This window comes from Mytilus edulis, chromosome 12, assembly GCF_963676685.1.
Source record: "Mytilus edulis chromosome 12, xbMytEdul2.2, whole genome shotgun sequence".
In the NCBI taxonomy this organism is placed as follows: Eukaryota; Metazoa; Mollusca; class Bivalvia; order Mytilida; family Mytilidae; genus Mytilus; species Mytilus edulis.
Genome location: NC_092355.1, coordinates 5,510,880 through 5,533,331, shown reverse-complemented (window position 1 = coordinate 5,533,331; position 22,452 = coordinate 5,510,880). Strand labels below are relative to the sequence as shown.

The following is a 22,452-nucleotide window of genomic DNA, read 5'->3' as shown; positions in this document are numbered from 1 at the left end:
CTTGATTTAATATAATTGTCCGATTACAGGGGTTTCAATTTGTAGTTAAAACTTAGGGATATTGAGGTCAATGTCAAGTATTGATTTGTCGGCGTACTTATAGGTAAAGGTGGGTTCGAAGAGTAGACACACGTATTCACGGTATTGTTGATTTATACAAACGATAAAAAGGAACTCGTCATTACAATGTAGAAATACCTGTAGCTTTAGAGGCTGAGTTAACATTATAGCTGACTTTAACAAATAAAACACACAGATAATAAAAGAAAGATATTTTATACATAGAAAAATACTGAGGTCAAACCATCTCCTGTTACACTTGCAAAAAGTTCTTGGTCTCTGAATTTAGCTCTCCTGGTATTCGAAGGAATGTTGACGGATTGCACCAGTCCATGACTTTTAATTAACTGTATTGTTTGTTTACATCCTGAAAACAATGCATACATTAAAGCTGTCCGTCCAATATTATCCACCGCAGTTAAGTTTGTTTTTCTATCAAGGATATATTTTACCAGCTGTAGTTTCCTCTGTATATGTTTATCATCCACATCTAGACTACACGCAAGCATAAGAGGTGTAACACCTGATGAGTTACAAAAATTTACATTTTGTCCTCCTTCAATAAGCATCTTTGCTAGTTTCAACTGCCCTGTAGAAAGAGCCTTTGCTAATAAGTTTTCCATTTTCTGAAGCAAAATTTACTCAAAGAAAATAACAACAGATCACAATTCAATGATAATGATTGAAAGATCTCTCTTTGAATTGCAAAACATTTGCTCACTTTGTCTTTTTATACACATTCTAGAAAGGTTGTTAGCATGTCACAATTCAGCTGATGACGAACATCACCTTAATATATACACATGTGTTTATCACGCAGGGCAAATGCCATTGATATTTAAATTCTCACCAGCATGCATTCTAAAACTAAGATGTCAGCGTTCTGATCTTTAAGATTCATATAAACACAATGTGTCACAATCGTCATCTAATGCATATTTATCTTTAGTAAGACCAACAAAAGACAAACAACACTGGATTATTTATACGTTGACTTTTGAAATTTTCATTTAAACCCATTCAATTCTGTAAGAGATGGAAAACAACAAATATATCTATATTCATATATATTGAATAATCTAACACCCGAAATTAAGTGATTTGCGTCAGCATCTTCTATACTATAGTTTATGCTTCTTTGGGTAAAAATGCGTATTAATTGATTTATGCAGTTTTTCCTCAAACAAAACCAACTACAATTTGATAAAAAAAAATAATACGGAATACAATAACATTAGAATTTGACAGGAAAATCTTTGCCTAAAGTATGAAAAGACACAATCACAGGAAAGGAACAAAGACACACACACACCCATGACTATTGTGACATAGAGGCTAAAAGAGGGACGAAAGATATAAGAGGGAGAGTCAAACTCATAGATAGAAAATAAACTGACAACGCCACGGCTTAAAAATAAAAAGACATACAGACAAATAATAGTACAGACGACACAACACAGAACTCAAGACTAAGCAACACGAACCCCACCAATAACTTTGGGGATCTCAGATGCTCCGGAAGAGTTAGCAGATCCTTCTCTACATGTGGCACCCGTCGTGTTGCTTATATATTTACAAATACGGAAAATAGTCTAATTCGGTAGGTCATATTCGTGAAAAGGGAAAGGGTATTGAAGTTTCGACATAAGTAAAATATCCGATACCATCCTTGAAACAGGTTATTCCATAACGGTCAACCAATTCGTGATGGCGTCCATAAAATTTACGAATGGAATGATTTCAACTTCACCATTTGGAACTGTTGATTAAATATCTGCCTTGTGAGTAGCAATCCTCTATCAAGGTAATAATGATAGGAAATACATGCCCGGGATTAACGTATCAATTAATAGATGTATACTACCTATGCAGGCTCTGCTGGAATGTTGCTACATAGAAATAAAAAGTTCATAATTGGGAAGCTGAAATCATTTCTTTTGTCGTAAAGTTTTCGTTCAACATAGTTACCAAATTTTGTATTATTTAGTGAGAAAACATCATCTTTATAGCGGAACGTAAAGTTTAAGGATATTGCTAACTTCTTATCTTTCTTCCTACGAAGTTCCTGTATGAAGTCAGCCTCATAATAGCCTCATAATAATAAAGAAACAAGTCGGCAAGAAGAGGGCACATTGGTTCCCATTGAAATTCCGACAGTCTCTTGAAAATGGCGTTCTCCAAACGTAACAAATATGTTGTCAATCAAGAAATCAAGCATCTTGATAATGTCAATTTTAGAGAATTTTTGGTATTCTTCGATTATGATTCAAAACATCATGAAAGTTATAGTCAACTTACCTTTTATATTAGACAAACTGTTTAGTATAATGAATTAAATTTATCCAAATCACAAAGTTGATGATGGCAAAACGATGCACATTTATCTAATATTAAAACCACAATCGGACGGAAGTGAAATTCTCCGGTAAACATGAAATCATTTAAAATATTGTAATATTGTAATGTAACATCAATTTACTTTTATTAGATATTCTCCCTGGATACCTAATAACTAATATATCAGGAATACTTAGTGCAATGCTGTACACTAAGTAAATTGTTAACAGCAATAGAGTGCAATAAGGTATATTATCAAAAAAAAAAAAGAGGAATTTTTGGTTTGCATCAGAGTGATTCTTTACAAAGTAGGATTTATTCCTCCCGAAGATACTTGTATCTACGTTAGCCATTTTATTTAATGAAACAAAGTAATACCAACGTTTTCAATTTGTCGTGTAGTTGTTTTGAATGGGGAATTCTTGTATAAAGAGTAGAAAAGTCAAGTGTTTAATACTATAGCAAGATGAGAGAGTCTTAGACTCTGTGTACTCTAAAAGATCTTTGGAATTTTTTAATATCCACATCTGATTCAGTTTCAGTTTCACAATAACTATCGAGCCCGGCTTTGATTGCTGATAAAATAGGTGCTAATATTTTAGAAAGAGGTTTCGTGGAGCACTTGGAAGACCCAGCAATATAACGTTGTTTGTAAGGACACTTATGTATCCAAATACAGTGATGGAAGATCAAGCTCTTCATTTTTGGTTGAAATTCCATAGGAACATAAAACTGACTATGATTATGACGGATTTCCTCCTTGGTAAGTGCCGTGAGGGTATATGTTGGGCGTATATACTAAATTTAGTCCTGGTATCTATGATAAGTTTATTTACAACTACTGGGTCGATGCCACTGCTGGTAGAGATTTATTTCCCCGAGGGTATCACAAGACCAGAAGTCAGCACTTTTTGTGCTGACATGAATTGTCATTGATATGGTTATATTTATAAATTTACTGTTTACAAATTTTTGAATTTTTTGAAATACTAAGGCTTTTCTAGCTTAGGCATAAATTACCTTAGATATAAGAAGATGTGGTGTGAGTGCCAATGAGACAACTCTCCATCAGCTGTATTTGGCAAAACTTTTAGGAATTTTGTTTCTCAATGCTCTTCAACTTCGTACTTTATTTGAAACTTTTTTCGGATTCGAGCGTCACTGATGAGTCTTTTGTAAACGAAACGCGGGTCTGGCGTATATACTAAATTTAGTTCTGGTATCTATGATGAGTTTGGGGCTTTAACTTCGGGACAACAACATATTTGACATAAAATGACATGCAATACTAAATAAGGACTTAGACAGACAGAAAAGGCATGCCATAAATGCTGACATAGTCAGACAAATCTATGAAATAAATGTTTAGAAATACGACCAAAGACATAACGTCAAGGCTTAAGAATGGCAAGTACATAAAAAGGGAGAAATACAGACAAACCATGTCATAAAGGCTTGTTAAAAAGTCTAAGACATCAAACTCAGGCATTCAAAAAGACAAGAATTACAAGAAAAGTTAGAATGATAGACAAATAACACAATAACATTGCTAAGAATTACAAAAACATGCATGATATAAAAGCTGTGAAAAACAAACACATAGACCATATAGTGACATTAAGAATAAAAACGGCAGGCGATGCATTTCATAAAGCACGAGAATACCATATAATGTCATATTTAAAGCTTGAGAAGGAATAAGAAAATGCCTATACCAAGTCACGTAAATGACAGATTTTATTCATGGAACATTACCTAGATATATACAAATGCGCAAAGCAAATGTCATTGATATTTGAATTCTCAACAGAATGCATTACAGAACTTAGATGTCAGCGTTCTGATCTTTAGAATTCATTTTAACACGAGGTGTTATAATCGTCATCCAACAAATGTTTAACTCTCGTAGGACAAACAAAAGAAAAACAACACTGGATTATTTATAAGTTGACTTTTCGAATTTTCCATTTTAACCCAGATATCAAACTCATACATCAAATAAGACAAAATCATAACAAGAAAACTAAGAGTGATAGACAATACCGCGACGTAAATTCTCATTAAGAAAGCAAAAAACGGGTCATAAAGGCTGATAAAGGTATACCATGAATTAAATTGACAATTGAGAAAAAACAAACACAACCATGTCATAAAGGCTAAAAAGGACAAAAATATTATGACATGAAGGCAGACAAAGACAGATCAGATATTAAGACCGAGAATGACAGACAATACATGACAGAAAGGCAGAGAACGACATTGACAATTCCATGAGTTTAACATGAGAACGACATTGACAATTCCATGAGTTTAACATGAGAACGACATTGACAATTCCATGAGTTTAACATGAGAACGACATTGACAATTCCATGAGTTTAACATGAGAACGACACTGACAATTCCATGAGTTTAACATGAGAACGACACTGACAATTCCATGAGTTTAACATGAGAACGACACTGACAATATCATGACGATATTTTATAAATTGACACAATGCCATTGCATACAAACGCAGAATGAAAACACCATGCATAATATAGAAGCTGTGAAAAACAAAAACATAGGCTTTGTAGTGACATTAAGAATAAGAACGACAGGCAATGCATGACATTAACATCGAGAAAGCCATATAATGCCATATATTAAAGTTTAGAAGTAATATTAGAAAATGCATGTACTAAGTCACGTAATCCATTCGTTTGATGTAATTGAGCTTTTGATATTGCCATTAGATAACGGTTTTTCCGTTTTGAATTTTTGGTTATTTTACTTTTTACACAAAGCGTGCAAAATATAGAATACCAAGACATTATTACAAACTTAGATTCCCATCCCAATCATACATACTAAAATCTATAGACTTAACATTGTTGAATAGAGTCGTTACGACTAATTGCATTTTTATAAGAAGTATATATTTCCACCAAGTGAACGTTTTTTTTTTATTCTTTTAGCTATGTTCTTAGAAGTTTCTTCTCAATAGTTCCTCTATTATAAAGGTTTGTTTTTGTTGGATGCAGTGTTAACATTTTTACTGCGTCCATACGCTGCGTTGGACATCTTCTTGAATTTTGTTTTATGATATTCATCTATTTATAAAGTCTGTCAATGTTTCGTTATAGCTCTGTTAAGATGTATAACTATTTGTTGATAGTTAGCTAGCGCTACAAGTGTAAGAGAACAATTCTTTCTATAAAATCATCTGGTAGATTACAGAATATATTTCTGATAAAGTAATGCATCTGTTTCTTATAGAGTACTGCATCTTTTAACCTTATGTTGCACATCTTTTATGTTTTTGCAGTGTGTATCTTATCATAACCTACCCATATGTTTATTCTCCAAATGCATAAGATATTTGAAACGACCACTTGTAATGCTATTGTTTCTTATGTCACGAATCATTCACTTGTACAATACTTTTGAAAATATATCTAGGATGTGCACTTATATTTGGCTGATACATCTGAGGTTGTTTAGGTGTAACGTGTATTCTCATATCAATGACATCAATTGATTATAAACACTCTGCTTTGAACACATCAGTTTCAAAGTTAATATCTTCTGTATTGTAGAAATTATACATCAGTATCAGAGTATATATCTACTTTATTGGGGAAATTATACGTTAATTTAGAGTGTCAATAATATTTGCAACTGCAAAGAACTTTTATGATATGTTACACTATGTAATTATTAAGCCAACATCACGATATTGTCATATATCAATTAACTGTTTACAAAATATTTTTGAATTTTTGAAATACTAAGGATTTTCTCCCTCAGGAATAGATTAACCTTGCTGTATTTAAAAAAAATATACTTTTTGGAATTTTGGTCCTCAATGCTCTTCAACCTCATACTTTATTCGGCCATTTTGAATGTTTTCGATTCGAGCGTCACTGATGAGTCTTTTGTACACGAAGCGCGCGTCTGGCGTAAATGTAACATTTATTCCTGGTATCTATGATGAGTTTATTACATGAAGCCAACATCACGATATTGGCAAATTATACTAATACTATTTCTTAATCGAAATGTGTCTAAGATGTGTGTAAGTATTATTGACAGATGTAGATCGATTGTAGTTGATTAATAATATTCCAGATCGAGGCTCCCAAAAAGCTTGATTTTATAGCATCACATCATATTGGAACTCATTGCTTTTCAAAATAAGTTTTTTTGTAAAATATTTAAGATCTATTTTGTATACTCCGTTCGATCTATAAATGCCAATGTTCATGTGTGTATATATTCCGGACCGTATGAGTATTTGGACCGTACGCGTACGGTCTGGACCGTATGCGTACTTTTTCAAAATACTCATACGGTCGGACCGTACGCGTACGGTCTGATTAATATCATTTAGAAGTTGCTTAAGTTTATAAGTTACAAATGCATGTAAAGTTCGTGTACAGATCAACATAAATTAACTCTCCAATTAATATGGAAAAGTGCAATTGTAATTGGAATAAAAGCTTTATTTGTTTACTAATAAAAAAATTCACGCTTATTAAATCTATTAATATCTTGTATTTAGTATGTCGATCAGTAATACATTAATTGAATTATGATCATAGAAATTTACGATATCGGAAGTTAACATGATGTGGGACGACAATTTTAGAACATTAGAAACTTTACAAAAAAATGCAAATGCAAAGGAACATGAATGAACCGCAAACATGTAAACGTAAAAAATATATCATTAATTGTGGTAGTAAGTGTCACCTTGGGCGAGAGTACCAAAATAGTATTCAGATATACAATTAAACAAATATTTAATGTCAATTGTTCAATTGTTCATTTTATCCATCTAAAAGTAATTGTAATGATAACAATTTATAAAACTAAAAATAAAGATTGTGATAAATGGTTATCTCGTACTGGACCATACGCGTATACTCACACGGTCCGACCGTACGCGTATGGTCGGACCGTACGAGTATACGTATACGGTCCGGTCCGTACGCGTACGGTCCAAATACTCATATGGTCTGGAACATATATATTGCAATTACATCTTAGGGAATTAGTTTGCAGCTTTGCGAATGCGTGTTTTGCTTTATCTTATAGATAGGACTGTTTGGGTCTTGAATTTTAAGTTATTTTTCCCTCAATAAAAGTTTTAATATTAAGTCTACAATTTGTTCAATCCTTTAGATCGGGAATTGTGTGTATTAGTTATATGTCAATTAATGATAAATCTCCGGTCTTTATCGACTCAAATTCTAGTTATTATAGATAGAGGTTTGGAAAATGTGTCCTTGATTAGAATCTTTGAATGCACTATCGAAGTATATAAGTATGCTCATCAATTTCTTTATTTTCTGATTATATATTTACAATCCTTGAAATAGATTCACTGATTGTCTGTGTTGTATGATTTATGTTCTTGTAGTGATCACTGTTTAAGTGATTAGTTTCTGCATTAATACAATTTAATGTGTTAACCACCATAAGGGTGATATATTTTCTGTCTAAGATTTGTAGATGTAGTCATTGTGTATACGATTATTGAACGCTTTCTCCTCTCAAAGTATTAGTTTATGTCTGAACTGTCTAACCTTCAATAGGAATTTGTTAAAAATAGTTGTCAATAATGTAGTACTCTACCTGCATTGTTTTTTTCTAATTGAAACTGAACACTGCAAGATCGGTTATTTGATTAAAAGAAAATTATTTCATAATACAACACTTAAACAAAGTGATATACTTAATATAATATAATGTAATATTCAAGATCATTGTGTGTGTTTCGTTCTCAAATATAAATCCTGATTATTCGTATTGTTATAAGTACTACCTGCACTGTTTGTTTTAATTGAAACTGAACACTTCAAGACCGGTAATTTGATTAAAGGAAATATTTTCATAACACAACACTAAAACAAAATGATATACTTATCTTAATTTCTTTATTTCCGGATAATATGATAACAATCTATGAAATAGATTTAGTGATAATGTCTGTGTTCTTTTATTATTTTCTTGTAGTGATCACTGTTTAAGTGGTTAGTTTCTGCATTAATACAATTTAATGTGTTAACCACCACAGGGGTGTTATCTTATCTGTCTAAGATATGTAGATGCAGACATTGTGTATACGATTATTGAACGCTTTCTCCTCTGCTAGTATTAGTTCGTGTATGAACTGTTTAACCTTCAATTAAGACTTTGCAAGTTATGTATCAATAATATAACGTTCAATGCCTTGTCTATGTTACGTTCTTAACTACAATTCCTGATTATTTGTAGTGATTTTAGTACTATCTGCATTGTGTTTTCTCTCATTGAAACTAAACTTCACAAGATCGTTAATTTGATTAAAAGGAAGTATTTTCATAACTGTTACAAACTGATATACTTTAACGGATAAAGATTCCAGTGGCTCCAATGCTTGGTGTATCGTTGCTCGTCTAGCGTATGTATTAAATTGTATTCTATGATGAGTTTATTTGGAGCGAATTGAGACATATGACATATAATTTTTCGTAAGTATTTGATATTTTTTCCATCTATAACTTTTTGTATAATTCACATGTTTTGATATGAAGAAAAACAAGATGTGGTATGATTGAGACTGAGACACCTATTGACCAGAATTCCGATTATAGCTTATAGTACATGAAGAAACATAAAAAAAAATCAAATGTACTACTTATATACTTGTAAGGAACTTGAATATTGTTCATTTGCGATTTTATCATAAAGGGTTATAGAAAAGTACTGAGTATCACTCTATTTGTCAAATAACAATTTGGTTCTACGTGTTATACGTGAGCACTAGTTCATACACAAAGAAACGATTTTACCGTATTCACTCCTGTCATGCCTGTAAACTGTCCAATCTATCCGGAATATCTTTAAAAGTCGGGTTACATGTTCCACAAAAAATCGACATTTCCTAATTGTTTTGTAAATTTCTGCATAAGAAATTAATCAGTCGCCCATTTACATTATTGAAAGTACATACACTTAAAACTCGGGATCACATACTGTTGTTTTTTTTGGGGTATATCTGCAGATGCGGAAACGTCCACGCATATGATACGGTTGATACGTATTTAAATGACCGACCTCTATTAGTACTACCTGTATTGTTTTTTTCTAATTGAAACTGAACACTTCAAGATCAGTAATTTGATAAAAAGGAAATATTTTCATAACACAACACTTAAACAAAGTAATATACTTATCTCAATTTCTTTATTTTCGGATAATATATTAACAATCTATGAAACAGATTTAGTGATAATTTCTGTGCTGTATTCTTTATTTTCTTGAAATGATCACTGTTTAAGTGGTTAGTTTCTGCATTAATACAATTTAATGTGTTAACCACCACAGGGGTGTTATCTTATCTGTCTAAGATATGTAGATGCAGTCATTGTGTATACGATTATTGAACGCTTTCTCCTCTGCTAGTATTAGTTCGTGTATGAACTGTTTAACCTTCAATTAAGACTTTGCAAGTTATGTATCAATAATATAACGTTCAATGCCTTGTCTATGTTACGTTCTTAACTACAATTCCTGATTATTTGTAGTGTTTCTAGAACTACCTGCATTGTTTTTTCTCATTGAAACTAAACATCACAAGATCGTTAATTTGATTAAAAGGAAGTATTTTCATAACTGTTACAAACTGATATACTTATCTAAATGAACGGATAAAGATTCCAGTGGCTCCAATGCTTGGAGTATCGTTGCTCGTCTGGCGTATGTATTAATTGTATTCTATGAGGAGTTTATTTGGAGCGAATTGAGACATATGGCATATAATTTTTCGTAAGTTTTTGCTATTTTTTCCATCTATAACTTTTTGCATAATTCACATGTTTTGCTATGAAGAAAAACAAGATGTGGTATGATTGAGACTGAGACACCTATTGACCAGAATTCAGATTACGTTGATAAAAGCAATTTGAGGGCTTAGCATGGCCTCAAACGAAGAGAAACCCCATAGATTATAGCTATTGAGGTCCTTACACTTTTGAAGGTGCAGCATTTCAAATATGACAACTAATGGTTTTATTTGATAGAATGAAAATGTACATAAAAGAAATAACAGACTTTTGATTTAAAAAAAAGTCTAATGAAAATTGTGGCCAAATTGTTCATGTTTGTGAACGCTCGACCCTCCCTTAATCACGGACATTGATGTAAAGCACTAAAAGATATCATTTTTTTTATTTGTTTATGACGGTTTGTTCATGACTTATGTGTTTAGAACGTGCTCATTGTTTTGCTATGGACCCCTGACAAAAATAAAAAAAAAAGTGATTTTCATAGTAATTTCATATTGTAAACTTGCCAAAACGTAACCGTATATTCCATTATCAGAAAGAGAAACAAAATTTAACAAAAACGTATTTTTATGAATTAATTTATAGGTATGCATTTCATATATATACAGCGAACATAACTTATTAGTTTCAAGGGCAATAATTAAGAAATAATTCATGGACGCCAGATTGTTGGAAATTTACACATGACCTGGGCCATGATATTCGAATTTTATCCTGAGCGTTAGCGAGGGATAAAAATAATGCATTTCACGGCCCAGGCCATGTGTAAATTTCCAACAATCTATGGCTTCCATGAAATATTTCGATTCTATGAGGACAAATACTGTCATTAAAATACTGATGCGAAGGTTGGTTTGGTGTGTGTGTGGCTGATCTTTTTTTACTCCCTGTTGGATAAAGCTCAAATATCTTAATTAATCCGTAGCTTGCATGGGCAATTTCGTGAATAACCGCTAGAAAGAAAAACTAAATTCACCCAACATTTGCCGTTTTTAATTTACATGATTTTCTCGTAAGCTTCCGTCAAATCCATAGTTGAAATTTCGTAACTAAGGAGCCGCCATGTTGACTTTTTGAAATGAGTAAAGATGCAAATAATGCAATAGAATAGAAAATAAAACAAAACCTACCTCAAAAATCAGTTTTAATACAATATCATACAAATTTCGATGGTTCACGTAACAGAAAACTTTCAACTTTAGCGGTTTCATTTGTATGACGTCATGTTTTTAAATGACTTAAATGCGCCAAAAAAAATAATAGACTTTCGCGGAATTTTATTTTATTTTTATTTTGTTGATTACTCCGAGCTCTTGTGCATTACTTCTTTTTATTATGCATCCGAATAAGAATAACAGTTATTTTGTCTTTTTTGAATTGCACTTTTTAAAACAATAACACCGGCAAATGGTCTGCAAATAGGTTCCAATATATGTAGATTTACATGGGAAGTATATTGTAACAGCCATTATTATGTATATCTCTGAGTCTGCGCTAAGTATAGATACATTATATCGATAATTTTATCACAGTGTTGTTTACAAAACGAAAGGAGCACGTCATATTAGAATTCAAACTATTACAGACATATTGCAGGTTTTGACATAACCTACACAATTAGAAGCTTTATGTTTGTAATACGTAAAGCCTTAAAAGAAGCCGTAGGGGAAGGGGTCTTGTTTTCGATTATTAAGATTTATTTGTGTGTTTTAAAGGTTGCTTTATTTTGATTCTATATGTTTCAAATGTCACTACCCTTTTAATATGAACTTTAAATAATCAAGTTTAAATTTAAGGGATGTGCCATTTGTTGTATATAGAATCAGGATAAGTCAGTTATCTGATTTTGCTATTTACTGCTGTATAGGTTTTGAATTTTTTTTCTATTATACAATTGAGAATGGAAATGAGGAATATGTCAATGAGACAAAAACCCCATCAAAGAGCAGACAACAGCTGTCTGTTTGTTTTGCTCACATTTTGGTATCCATATAGCAAAATTATATACGACTGTAATACAAGGGAGAGGTTTAGGTAGCTTTCTAACAAGTTTTAATCCACCATCTGCTTAACTAAAAAATGTCTGGATCAATTATGGAATATGACTTGTTTTTCAATCGTTTAAGTGTAAAAAAAAATCATCATAGATACCAGGATTGCAATTTTATATTTGAGCCAGACGCGCGTTTTGTCTGCAAAATACTTATCAGTGACGCTCTAACCAAAAAATGTTAAAGCCCAAATTTCATTGTGTTGCAATTGATGAAGATTTTTCTGTTTTGAATTTCCTTTCGAGCTCGATATTATTTCTTTCCTATTTGAGTATCCAAAATACGCTTAATGGTACCAAATATGTGGAGTGTATGAAAATGTAGCAACAATTTATATTTTACAAGATGTATTGCAGTAGTTTTCCCGCTGTGTTGAAGACTTTCGTTAAATGATAAATATATATAGTAATGCATGTGATAATGCATCATGTTTACAATCTATTTTTGTAAGCAAAAAGGTTGTCCTTGCAGTTCAATTTAAGAGAAGCATAATGTGTAGCGTATGGTACAATTTACACCACTGGGTCGATGCATATTTATCTTTAGTAAGACAAACAAAAGACAAACAACACTGGATTATTTATACGTTGACTTTTGAAATTTTCATTTTAACCCATTCAATTCTGTAAGCGATCGAAAACAACAAATGTATCAATATTTATATATATTGAATAATCTAACACCCGAAAATAGGTGATTTGCGTCAGTCTTTTCTATACTATATTTTATGCTTTTAATGCTTCTTTGGGTAAAAATACGTATTAATTAATTTATGCAGTTTTTCCTAAAACAAAACCGACTTGAATTTGATAAAAAAAAAATAATACGGAAAAAAATAACATTAGAATTTGACAGGAAAATCTATGCCTAAAGTATGAAAAGACACAATAACAGGAAATGGTAACAAAGACACACACACACCAATGACCATGTTGACATAGAGGCTAAAAGAGGGACGAAAGATACAAGCGGGAGAGTCAAACTCATAGATAGAAAATAAACTGACAACGCCATGGCTTAAAAATAAAAAGACAAACAGACAAATAATAGTACAGACGACACAACATAGAACTCTAAAGACTAAGCAACATGAACCCCACCAAAAACTTGGGGGGGGGATCTCAGGTGCTCCGGAAGGGTAAGCAGATCCTGCTCTACATGTGGCACCCGTCGTGTTGCTTATATTTTTACAAATCCGGTAAATAGTCTAATCCGGTAGGTCATATTCGCGAAAAGGGATTGAAGTTACGACATAAGGAACATATCCGATATCATCTGTGAAACGGTTATTCCTTAACGGTCAACCAACTCGTGATGGCGTCCGTAAAATTTACGAATGGAATGATTTCAACTTCACCATTTGGAACTCTTTCTTTAATAGCTTGCGTGTGAGTAGCAATCCTCTATCAAGGAAATAATGATAGGAAATACATGCCCGGGATTATCGTATCAATTGGGAGATGTACACTACCTATGCAGGCTCTGCTTGAATGTTGCTACATAGAAATGGAAAGTTCACAATTGGGAAGCTGAAATCATTTCTTCTGTCGTAAAGTTTTATTTTCAACCAACCCTCATTGTTAACTTCTGTGTTGACATGAATATCAATTATATGGTCATTTTTATAAATTTTCTGTTTACAAAACTTTGTATTTTTCGAAAAACTAAGGATTTTCTTACCCCAGGAGTAGATTACCTTAGCCGTATTTGGCACAACTTTTTGGAATTTTGGGTCCTCAATGCTCTTCAACTTTGTATTTATTTGGCTTTTTGAACTATTTTGATCTGAGCGTCACTGATGAGTCTTATGTAGACGAAACGCGCGTCTGGCGTATAAAATTATAATCCTGGTACTTTTTATAACTATTTACACCACTGGGTCGATGCCACTGCTGGTGGACGTTTCGTCCCCGAGGGTATCACCAGCCCAGTAGTCAGCACTTCTGTGTTGACATGAATATCAATTATATGGTCATTTTTATAAATTTTCTGTTTACAAAACTTTGTATTTTTCGAAAAACTAAGGATTTTCTTACCCCAGGAGTAGATTACCTTAGCCGTATTTGGCACAACTTTTTGGAATTTTGGGTCCTCAATGCTCTTCAACTTTGTATTTATTTGGCTTTTTGAACTATTTTGATCTGAGCGTCACTGATGAGTCTTATGTAGACGAAACGCGCGTCTGGCGTATAAAATTATAATCCTGGTACTTTTTATAACTATCTAGATGTAAGTGAAGATATGAGGCAGACTTAGCTGTATCTGTAGATTCGTTCTACATAGTTACCAAATGTTGTATTATTTAGTGAGAGAACATCATCTATATAGCGGAACGTAAAGTTAAAGGATATTGCTAACTTCTTATCTTTCTTCCTAAGAAGTTCCTGTATGAAGTCAGCCTCAGAATAATAAAGAAACAAGTCGGCAAGAAGAGGGGCACAATTGGTTCACATTGGAATTCCGACAGTCTCTTGAAAATAACGTTCTCCAAACGTAACAAATATGTTGTCAATCAAGAAATCAAGCATCTTGATAATGTCAATTTCAGAGAATTTTTGGTTTGAATCAGAGTGATTCTTTACAAAGTAGGATTTATCCCTCCGAAGATACTTGTATCAACGTTCGCCGTTCTATTTAATGAAACAAAGTAATACCAACTCTTTCAATTTGTCTTTTAGTTGTTTGGAGTGGGAAATACTTGTATAAAGTGTAGATAAGTCGTGTTTTAATACTATAGCAAGATGAGAGAGTCTTAGACTGTGTGTACTTTAAAAGATCTTTGGAATTTTTTAGAATCCACATCTGATTCAGTTCAGTTTCACAATAACTTTGGAGCCCGGCTTTGATTGCTGATAAAATAGATGTTAATAATTTAGAAAGAGGTTTCGTGGAGCACTTGGAAGACCCAGCAATATACCGTTGTTTGTAAGGACACTTATGTAGTTTAGGTATCCAAATACAGTGATGGAAGATCAAGTTCTTCATTTTTGGTTGAAAGGAACATAAAACAGACTGATTATCACGGATTTCCTTTTGGTAAGTGTCGTGAGGGTATATGTTGGGTTTCCAAGTGAATTGTCAAAACCTAATTCATTTATCAAGCAGTTTATGTAATGATATTTACACACAAAAACGATATTGTTTGGGGCTTTAACTTCGGGACAACAACATATTTGACATAAAATGACATACAATACCAGATAAGGACTTAGACGGACAGACAAAGGCATGCCATAAATGCTGACATAGTCAGACAAATCTATGAAATAAAAGTTTAGAAATACGGCCAAAGACATAACATAAAGGCTAAAGAATGGCAAGTACATAACAACGGAGGAAGACAGACAAACCATGTCTTAAGGTAGGTCATAAGTAAATATTTTTTGAGACAGAATTTTCTTATACTTAGCCAGAATGAAGATTTTAATATGCTCTTTTCAAATAAATAATAAAAAGGAGGGGTCACCGTGCTATTTTTCAAGCTATGAGTCGTTGAAAATTGCCTAAATTTGGTTAGATTGTTCATGGGAAAACACATTTGTGTGCATAAAAAAAAATCTATGAGATAGAATTTTGAAAAAAATTGTGAAAAGATAGGTTTTGTAATATGTTTTAAGAAAATAAAAAGAAACAATGGTGTCACCGAACTTGTTTTCTTGCTACAAGTAAAAAGAAAAAAATTCCCTATCTGTCCAGTATAAATTTTTACTAAAAGAGTTATCTTCCCTTAAATGGCTCGTTTGAAAAAAATGATTTTAAAAGCAAGAAAAATTATATTTGTTTAAATATTTTGGATTATACAATAAACTGCCAAGTTTTCTTTATATTATTAAACAGTCTAACCATTAAATTGCAAATCTGTCTTCAAATTTGCAGATTTAGGCAAATAACTAGACCGATTTTTTACTGTGATTGTTCAATCCAAGATGGCGGTATACCATGAATCTACCTTAAAGGCTTGTTAACAAATCTAAGACATCAAACTCAGGCAGCCAAAAAGACAAGAATTACAAGAAAATTAAGAATGATAGACAAATTACACAATAACATAGCTAAGAATTAGAAAAACATGCATGATATAAAAGCTGTGAAAAACAAACACATAGACCATGTAGTGACATTAAGAATAAAAACGACAGGCGATGCATTTCATAAAGCCCGAGAATACCATATAATGTCACATATAAAGTTTGAGAAGGAATAAGAAAATGCCTGTTCCAAGTCACGTAAATGACAGATTTTATCCATGGAACATCACCTAGATATATACACATGCGCAAAGCAAATGTCATTGATATTTGCATTCTCACCAGCATGCATTACATAACTTAGATTTCAATGTTCTGATCTTTAAAATTCATTTAAACATGAGGTGTTACAATCGTCATCCAACAAATGTGTAACTCTCGTAGGACAAACAAAATGCAAACAACAGTGGATTATTTATAAGTTGGCCTTTCGAATTTTTCATTTTAACCAAGATATCAAACTCATACAGCAAATAAAACAAAATAATCACAAGAAAACTAAAAGTGATAGACAAAACCATGACGTTAAATTCTCATTAAGAAAGCAAAAAACGGGTCATAAAGGCTGATAAAGGTATACCATGAATTAAATTGACAATTGAGAAAAACAAACACAACCATGTCATAAATGCTTAAAAGGACAAAAAATACTATAACATGAAGGCATACAAAGACAGACCAGATATTAAGACCTAGAATGACAGACAATACATGACAGAAAGGCGGAGAACGACATTGACAATACCATGAATTTAACATTTGAACGAAACAGCCAATAACATGACGACATTTTATAAATTTACACAATACCATAGCATACCAACTCAGGATGACAACACCATGCATGAGATAAAAGCTGTGAAAAACAAAAACATGTGCTTTGTAGTGACATTAAGAATAAAAACGACAGGCAATGCATGACATTAACTCCGAGAAAGCCATTTACTGCCATATATTAAAGTTAAGAAGTAATATTAGAAAATGCATGTACTAAGTCACGTAATCCATTCGTTTGATGTAATTGAGCTTTGGGTATTGCCATTTGAATACGGGTTTTCCGTTTTGAATTTTTGGTTATTTTACTTTTTACACGTTGCGTGCAAAATATAGAATACCAAGACATTATTACAAACTTAGATTCCCATCCCAATCATACATACTAACATATATAGACTTAACATTGTTGTATAGAGTCGTTACGACTAATTGCAAGTGTAAGAGAAAAAATTCTTTCTCTAAAATCATCTGGTAGATTAGAGAACATATTTCTGATAAAGTAATGCATCTGTTTCTTATAGAGTACTGCATCTTTTAACCTTATGTTGCACATCTTTTATGTTTTTACAGTTTGTATCTTAGCATAACCTCTATCCATATGTTTATTCTCAAAATGCATAAGATATTTGTAACGACCACTTGTAATGCTATTGTTTCTTATGTCACGAATCCATTCACTTGTACAATACATTTGAAAATATATCTAGGATGTGCACTTATATTTGGCTGACACATCTGAGGTTGTTTAGGTGTAGCGTGTATTCTGATATCAATGACATCAATTAATTATAAACTCTCTGCTTTGAACACATCAGTTTCAAAGTTAATATCTTCTGTATTGTAGAAAGTACACATCAGTATCAAAGTTTATATCTTCTGTACTGGAGAAATTATACATCAGTATCAAAGTTAATATCGTCTGTATTGGCGAAATTAAATGTAAACATGGGAAGAGTGTCAATAATATTGCAACTGCAAAGAACTCGCCAATTTATGACTTGTTGCACTATGTATGCACAAAGCCAACATCTCGATGATATTGTCATATTAATAAATTAACTGTTTACAAAACGTTTTGATTTTTTGAAATACTATTTCTCCCTCAGGAATAGATTAACCTAGCTGTATTTAAAAAAATAAAAACTTTTTTTTAATTTTGGTCCTCAATGCTCTTCAACTTCATACTTTATTTGGCCCTTTTGAATATTTTGGATTCTAGCGTCACTGATGAGTCTTTTGTACACGAAACACGCGTCTGCCGTAAATATAACATTTAATCCTGGTATCTATGATGTGTTTATTGCATGAAGCCAACATCACGATATTGGTAAATTATACTTATACTATTCTTATTCGAAATGTGTCTAAGATGTGTGTAAGTATTATTGGCAGATGTAGATCGATTGTAGTTGATTAATAGTATTCCAAATCGAGGCTCCCAAATAGCTTGATTATATAGCATCACATGAAATTGGAACTCAAAATAAGTCTTTTTGTAAAATATTTAAGATCTATTTTGTATACTAGCTCCGTTCGATCTATAAATGCCAATGTTCATGTGTGTATATATTGCAATTACATCTTAGGGAGTTAGTTTGCAGCTCTGCGTGTTTTGCTTTATCTTATAGATAGAACTGTTTGGTTCTTGAATGTTAAGTTATTGTTCCCTCAATAAAAGTTTTAATATTTAGTCTACAATTCGAGAATTGTATGTATTGGTTATATGTCAATTACTGATAAATCTCCGGTCTTTATCGGCTCAAATTGTAGTTTTATAGATAGAGGTTTGGTAAATGTGTCCTTGATTAGAATCTTTGAATGCACTATCAAAGTATATAAGTATGCTCATCAATTTCTTATTTTCTGATAATATATTAACAATCCTTGAAATAGATTCACTGATTTTCTGTGTTGTATGATTTATGTTCTTGTAGTGATCACTGTTTAAGTGATTAGTTTCTGCATTAATACAATTTAATGTGTTAACCACTACAAGGGTGATATATTTTCTGTCTAAGATTTGTAGATGCAGTCATTGTGTATACGATTATTGAACGCTTTCTCCTCTCTAAGTATTAGTTTATGTCTGAACTGTCTAACCTTCAATTAGGAATTTGCTAAAAAAAATATCAATAATGTAATATTCAAGATCATTGTGTATGTTTCGTTCCCAAATATAAATCCTGATTATTCGTATTGTTATTAGTACTACCTGCATTGTTTTTTTCTAATTGAAACTGAACACCTCAAGATCGGTAATTTGATTAAAAGGAAATATTTTCATAACACAACACTGAATCAAAATGATAATCTCAATTTCTTTTTTTTCTGATAATATTTTTTACAATCCTTAAAATAGATGTACTGATTGTCTGTGTTCTATTATTTATTTTCTTGTGGTGATCATTGTTTAAGTGATTAGTTTCTGCATTAATACAATTTAATGTGTTAAGCACCACAGGGGTGTTATCTTATCTGTCTAAGATATGTAGATGCAGTCATTGTGGATACGATTTCTCTTCTGCTAATGTTATTTTGTGTCTGAACTGTTTAACCTGCTATTTTGGAATTTGCAAGTTAAGTATCAATAATGTAATATTCAAGATCTTTGTGTGTGTTTCGTTCTCAAATATAAATCCTGATTATTCGTATTGTTAATAGAGGTCGGTCATTTACACACTTATCAACCGAATCCTATACGTTGACGTATCCGCATCTGCAGATATACCAAAAAAAAATTAGTGATCCCGAGCTTATTAATAAGACCATGCTTCATTTTTATAAAAAAAATGGAATCTCTTAGAAACAATTAAACATACACTTTCAATATTTGTTATAGTGGTGTTTTGTACAAAAAAATAACGGGTTCTTTCAACTACTTTTGCATACTCTTAAAAAGTAGCCGATGTAGGGCAGGTTCACGAATATCGTACACAATCCTTTAAAAATTTAGTTGAAAAAATATTTCAATATCTTACATGAAGAAACAAAAAAAAAATCAAATGTACTACTTATATACTTGTAAAGAACTTGAATATTGTTCATTTGCGATTTTATCATAAAGGGTAATAGAAAAGTACTGAGTATCATTCTATTTGTCAAATAACAATTTGGTTCTACGTGTTATACGTGAGCACTAGTTCATACACAAACAAACGATTTTACCGTATTCACTCCTGTCATGCCTGTAAACTGTTCCAACTATCCGGAATATCTTTAAAAGTCGGGTTATGTTCCACAAAAAAATCGACATTTCCTAATTGTTTTGTAAATTTCTGCATTAGAAATTAATCAGTCGCCCATTTACATTATTGAAACTACATACAATTAAAACTCGGGATCACATACTGTTTTTTTTGGTATATCTGCAGATGCGGAAACGTCTACGCATATAAAACGGTTAATACGTCTTTAAATGACCGACCTCTATTAGTACTATCTGTATTGTTTTTTTCTAATTGAAACTGAACACTTCAACATCGGTAATTTGATTAAAAGGAAATATTTTCATAACACAACACTGAAACAAAGTGATATACTTATCTCAATTTCTTTATTTTCGGATAATATATTAACAATCTATGAAATGGATTTAGTGATAATTTCTGTGCTGTATTCTTTAGTTTCTTGAAATGATCACTGTTTAAGTGGTTAGTTTCTGCATTCATACAATTTAATGTGTTAACCACCACAGGGGTGTTATCTTATCTGTCTAAGATATGTAGATGCAGTCATTGTGTATACGATTATTGAACGCTTTCTCCTCTCAAAGTGTTAGTTTATGTCTGAACTGTTTAACCTGTTATTTGGAATTTGCAAGTTATGTATCAATAATATAACGTTCAATGCCTTGTCTATGTTACGTTCTTAACTACAATTCCTGATTATTTGTAGTGTTTCTAGAACTACCTGCATTGTTTTTTCTCTCATTGAAACTAAACATCACAAGATCGTTAATTTGATTAAAAGGAAGTATTTTCATAACTGTTACAAACTGATATACTTATCTAAATGAACGGATAAAGATTCCAGTGGCTCCAATGCTTGGAGTATCGTTGCTCGTCTGGTGTATGTATTAATTGTATTCTATGAGGAGTTTATTTGGAGCGAATTGAGACATATGGCATATAATTTTTCGTAAGTATTTTCTATTTTTTCCATCTATAACTTTTTGTATAATTCACATGTTTTGATATGAAGAAAAACAAGATGTGGTATGATTGAGACTGAGACACCTATTGACCAAAATTCAGATTACGTTGATATAAGCAATTTGAGGGCTTAGCATGGCCTCAAACGAAGAGAAACCCCATAGATTATAGCTATTGAGGTCCTAAAACTTTTGAAGGTGCAGCATTTCAAATATGACAACTAATGGTTTTATTTGATAGAATGAAAATGTACATAAAAGAAATAACAGACTTTTGATTTAAAAAAAAGTCTAATGGAAAGTGTGGCCAAATTGTTTATGTTTGTGAACGCTCAACCGTCCCTTAATCACGGACATTGATGTAAAGCACTAAAAGGTATCATTTTCTTTGATTTGTTTATGACGGTTTGTTCACGACTTATGTGTTTAGAACGTGCTCATTGTTTTGCTATGGACCCCTGACAAAAATTTAAAAAAAAGTGATTTTCATAGTAATTTCATATTGTAAACTTGCAGAAACGTAACCGTATATTCCATTATCAGAAAGAGAAACAAAATTTAACAAAAACATATTTTTATGAATTAATTTATAGGTATGCATTTCATATATATACAGCGAACATAACTTATTAGTTTCAAGGGCAATAATTAAGAAATAATTCATGGACGCCAGATTGTTGGAAATTTACACATGACCTGGGCCATGATATTCGAATTTTATCCTGAGCGTTAGCGAGGGATAAAATTAATGCATTTCACGGCCCAGGCCATGTGTAAATTTCCAACAATCTATGGCTTCCATGAAATATTTCGATTCTATGAGGACAAATACTGTCATTAAAATACTGATGCGAAGGTTGGTTTGGTGTGTGTGTGGCTGATCTTTTTTTACTCCCTGTTGGATAAAGCTCAAATATCTTAATTAATCCGTAGCTTGCATGGGCAATTTCGTGAAAAACCGCTAGAAAGAAAAACTAAATTCACCCAACATTTGCCATTTTTAATTTACATGATTTTCTCGTAAGCTTCCGTCAAATCCATAGTTGAAATTTCGTAACTAAGGAGCCGCCATGTTGACTTGTTGAAATGAGTAAAGATGCAAATAATGCAATAGAATAGAAAATAAAACAAAACCTACCTCAAAAATCATACAAATTTCGATGGTTCACGTAGCAGAAAACTTTCAACTTTAGCGGTTTCATTTGTATGACGTCATGTTTTGAAATGACTT

The 22,452-nt window shown here is 32.1% G+C and overlaps 2 protein-coding genes across 2 annotated transcripts in view; one reads left to right on the top strand and one right to left on the bottom strand.

The window, feature by feature from the left end:
- Positions 1-275: 275 nt before the first annotated feature.
- LOC139497373 (ankyrin repeat domain-containing protein 34A-like) lies at positions 276-683 on the bottom strand. Its single transcript, XM_071285585.1, has one exon. The coding sequence runs from the start codon at positions 681-683 to the stop codon at positions 276-278; it is 408 nt and encodes a 135-aa protein (XP_071141686.1).
- A 20,306-nt stretch (positions 684-20,989) lies between these two features.
- Positions 20,990-22,452, top strand: part of LOC139499541 (sodium- and chloride-dependent taurine transporter-like) — a 57,558-nt gene continuing 56,095 nt past the window's right edge. Inside the window, exon 1 of the mRNA XM_071288262.1 lies at positions 20,990-21,132. The gene's annotated coding sequence lies outside the window, so the exon portion shown is untranslated. The remainder of the gene's footprint in view (positions 21,133-22,452) is intronic.

Excerpts from the sequence above, each read along its gene's own strand:
- LOC139497373 (XM_071285585.1), bottom strand. The coding sequence starts at position 683 with ATGGAAAACTTATTAGCAAAGGCTCTTTCTACAGGGCAGTTGAAACTA.